The sequence below is a fragment of the Nothoprocta perdicaria genome, unplaced genomic scaffold (assembly GCF_003342845.1).
Source record: "Nothoprocta perdicaria isolate Ctin4 unplaced genomic scaffold, notPer1 scaffold_283, whole genome shotgun sequence".
In the NCBI taxonomy this organism is placed as follows: Eukaryota; Metazoa; Chordata; class Aves; order Tinamiformes; family Tinamidae; genus Nothoprocta; species Nothoprocta perdicaria.
This window is the reverse complement of record NW_020455514.1, coordinates 327,368-330,060: the sequence shown is the minus strand read 5'-3', so window position 1 is coordinate 330,060 and position 2,693 is coordinate 327,368. Positions and strand designations below refer to the sequence as shown.

Sequence of the window (2,693 nt, the reverse complement as noted above, 5' to 3'; positions counted from 1 at the left end):
AGGCGCAGCCCCCTCCCCGCCGCCCCGGGGGTCGCCGAGGCCCCTTAATGCCCGCGGTAATCGCGGCCGCAAATCCCCGCGCGCAGCCGGGATTAGGCGGGAGCCGCCGCCGGGCCGGCCGGGGGGGCCGCGGCCCCTATTCATGAGCGCGGATTTCCTGTGCTCGGCGCGGGGGGGCGGCCCCGGCAGCTGCGAGCCGTAACCGGACACGCCGCGGGTTCGAGCCCCGGCCCCGCGGGGGGGGCGCGGGGCACGGCGAGGGCACCGATCCCCCCCCCACAGAGCAACGAGACCACCGCCCCCCCTCCCGGGCAAAACCGTGCACCGCGTCCCCGAACGGTCCCCGTGGGACACAGCGGGGCAGCTGGATGGGGTGGCAGGGAGGGGATGTTGCAGCTGGGGGACGCTCAGAGCAGCCCCCCCGGGCCGGCGCCGGGGGCTGGCCGGGCTCTCCGGCTTGGCAGGACGCCCCAGCCCAGCTGCCTGCGGCCCCCGGGGCCGGGGGCTGCCGGAAGGGACCGCGGTCGTTCCCAGCACCCGCTGCTAGGGGGGCCCTGCCCGCGGGGGGGGCACTCGGGATGTGCTCATCCCCACGCCAAGCTTGGGGGGGGGGGCAGACAGGCCAGTTCCCACCCGCCTGCATCTGCCTGCTGGTATTTTATGGGGTGTGAGGGATTTATTCCCATGATGAGTTCCCAGCAGGAAGCCGGAGGTGGGGGCAGGCTGGAGGCCGGGGGAATGGGGGAGTAGCTTCTGGAGAACCCCAGGACCCCCCCCCCGCAGCACGAATGGGGCCCCCACATGCATCCCGATATCACCTTCCCGTGATGCTCCCGCTCAGCCTGCATCCCTGAGATGATGACAGCCTGGGGTGATGCCAGGAGGGGGGGGATGCAGGACCATGGGGAGCCACCCCGGCTCAGCAGCACCCCTGGCGCCACGACCCAGCCCCACACCCCACCGCTGGGCCCGGGTTAGACACAGACACCGGGATGTTTTAATGAGCTTGTTCCACGAGTGCATCTTGCCGGCAGCAAGACACTGCCCTGGGCCCCCTGCGGGCACTGGGCCCCCAGCGGCAGCCTGGGCGATGGGTGCATCCCCCATGCACCCATCCCGTGGAGGGGATGGCTGCCCGGCTCCGGCTCGGCCTCGTCCTCCCCGCGGCGGGGGCGAGCGCGGGCCGGGGGCGCGGGGGGAGCCGGGGCCGCGGGTTTTGCTGAGGCTGCGGGGCCGGGGCAGGATGAGCTCAGCGCTGGCCGCCTCCTTATCGCGGGCAGACGGCGCGTGCGGCGGGGAAGGGCGCCCGCCGCCGCCGCCGCGTGTTTGCCGAGGATAAAGTGTACAGAACAGCGAGGGCAGGGGCCGCGCCGGGGGGGCGCGCGGCCGCCCCTTCCCCTGCCACGCTGGCTGCGGCGCCGCCAGCCCCGCCACGCGCCGGGGGTGGGGCCGCGGCCGAACCCGAGAGCAGGGGGTCTGGCCTGGGTACTGCCATGCTTGGTGCCGCCATCCCTGGTACCGCCCTCCCTGGTACCAGCATCCCTGGTACCGCCCTCCCTGGTACCAGCATCCCTGGTACCGCCATCCCTGGTACCAGTATCCCTGGGTACCAGCATCCTTGGTACCGCCATCCCTGGGTACCAGCATCATCCCTGGTACTGCCATTCCTGGGTACTGCCATCCCTGGGTACCACTATTCTTGGGTATCGCCATCCCTGGGTACCAGCATCCCTGGTACTACCATGCCCTGGGTACCAGCATCCCTGGGTTCCACCATGTCCTGTGTCCTGCTGCCCCTGGGTATCCCTGTACCCTGTCTATCATCACGTCCCTGGTGCCACCATCCCCTGGAACTACCATGTCCCTATCATCCCTGTCCCCTGGGTACCACTGTCCCCTCAGTACCACTACCATTGGGTTCCAGCATCCCTTGGGCACCATTGTGCCCTGGGTACCACCTTTCCTAGTTGTGTGTACCCCAGAAACCACCATGTCCAGAGCACCCAGATGCTCTGGATGCCCCCCTTCTTTGGCTACCCACAAACCTGGGTACTCCTTTCCCATGGGTACCCCCTTCTGGCGGGTACATCTGTCCCCTGGGTACCCCCATCCGCTGGGCACCCCATGCAAGGCGGGATGGGCAGCCCCGGGGCTGCGCGGTGCCCGGGATCCTACGATAGGGAGACCGCGGGGGTCCCCGAGTGTCCCCCCCAGAGCGGCAGCGACCCCTGCCCGCGGCGCGCTGGCCCTTTAAGAGCGGGGCACGATGGGAGTTGTAGTCCTGGGGGGAGCGGGCCGCGCGCAGGGCATGCTGGGGAGGAGGCGGAGCGGGGAAGGCGGGCGGGGGGGGGGGGGGGGGGGGGGGGGGGCAGTTCCTATGGCCCCCGCTGCCCCGGGGCTGCCCCGGGCCCCGCGGCCCCCCCTCCTCCCGTGGGCACCGCGCTCGCCCCCCCGTGGGCACCGTCCCTGTCCCCCTATGGGCGCCGTCCTCGTCCCAGCGTGGGCACCGTTTGTCCCTCGTGGGAACCGTCCCCCCGTGGGCGCGGTCCCCACGCACCCTGCCCCGTCCCTGTCCCGGTGCCCCCATGGCCACGCAGCGCCCCCGTCCCCCCGCCCATCCCCACGATGGTCCCCAGCCCCTCGGGGTGCGGGGGGCTCCGCCCGCCCTCCCTTCCTCGCCCCCGCGCGGACCC

General features: G+C 72.1%; 1 protein-coding gene across 1 annotated transcript in view; it reads right to left on the bottom strand.

Moving 5' to 3' along the window:
• Positions 1-1,713, bottom strand: part of MED24 (mediator complex subunit 24) — a 17,504-nt gene extending 15,791 nt beyond the window's left edge. The window contains exon 1 of the mRNA XM_026041391.1: positions 1,611-1,713. Coding sequence (XP_025897176.1) covers positions 1,611-1,713 — 103 coding nt within the window. The remainder of the gene's footprint in view (positions 1-1,610) is intronic.
• Between the last annotated feature and the right edge of the window lie 980 nt (positions 1,714-2,693).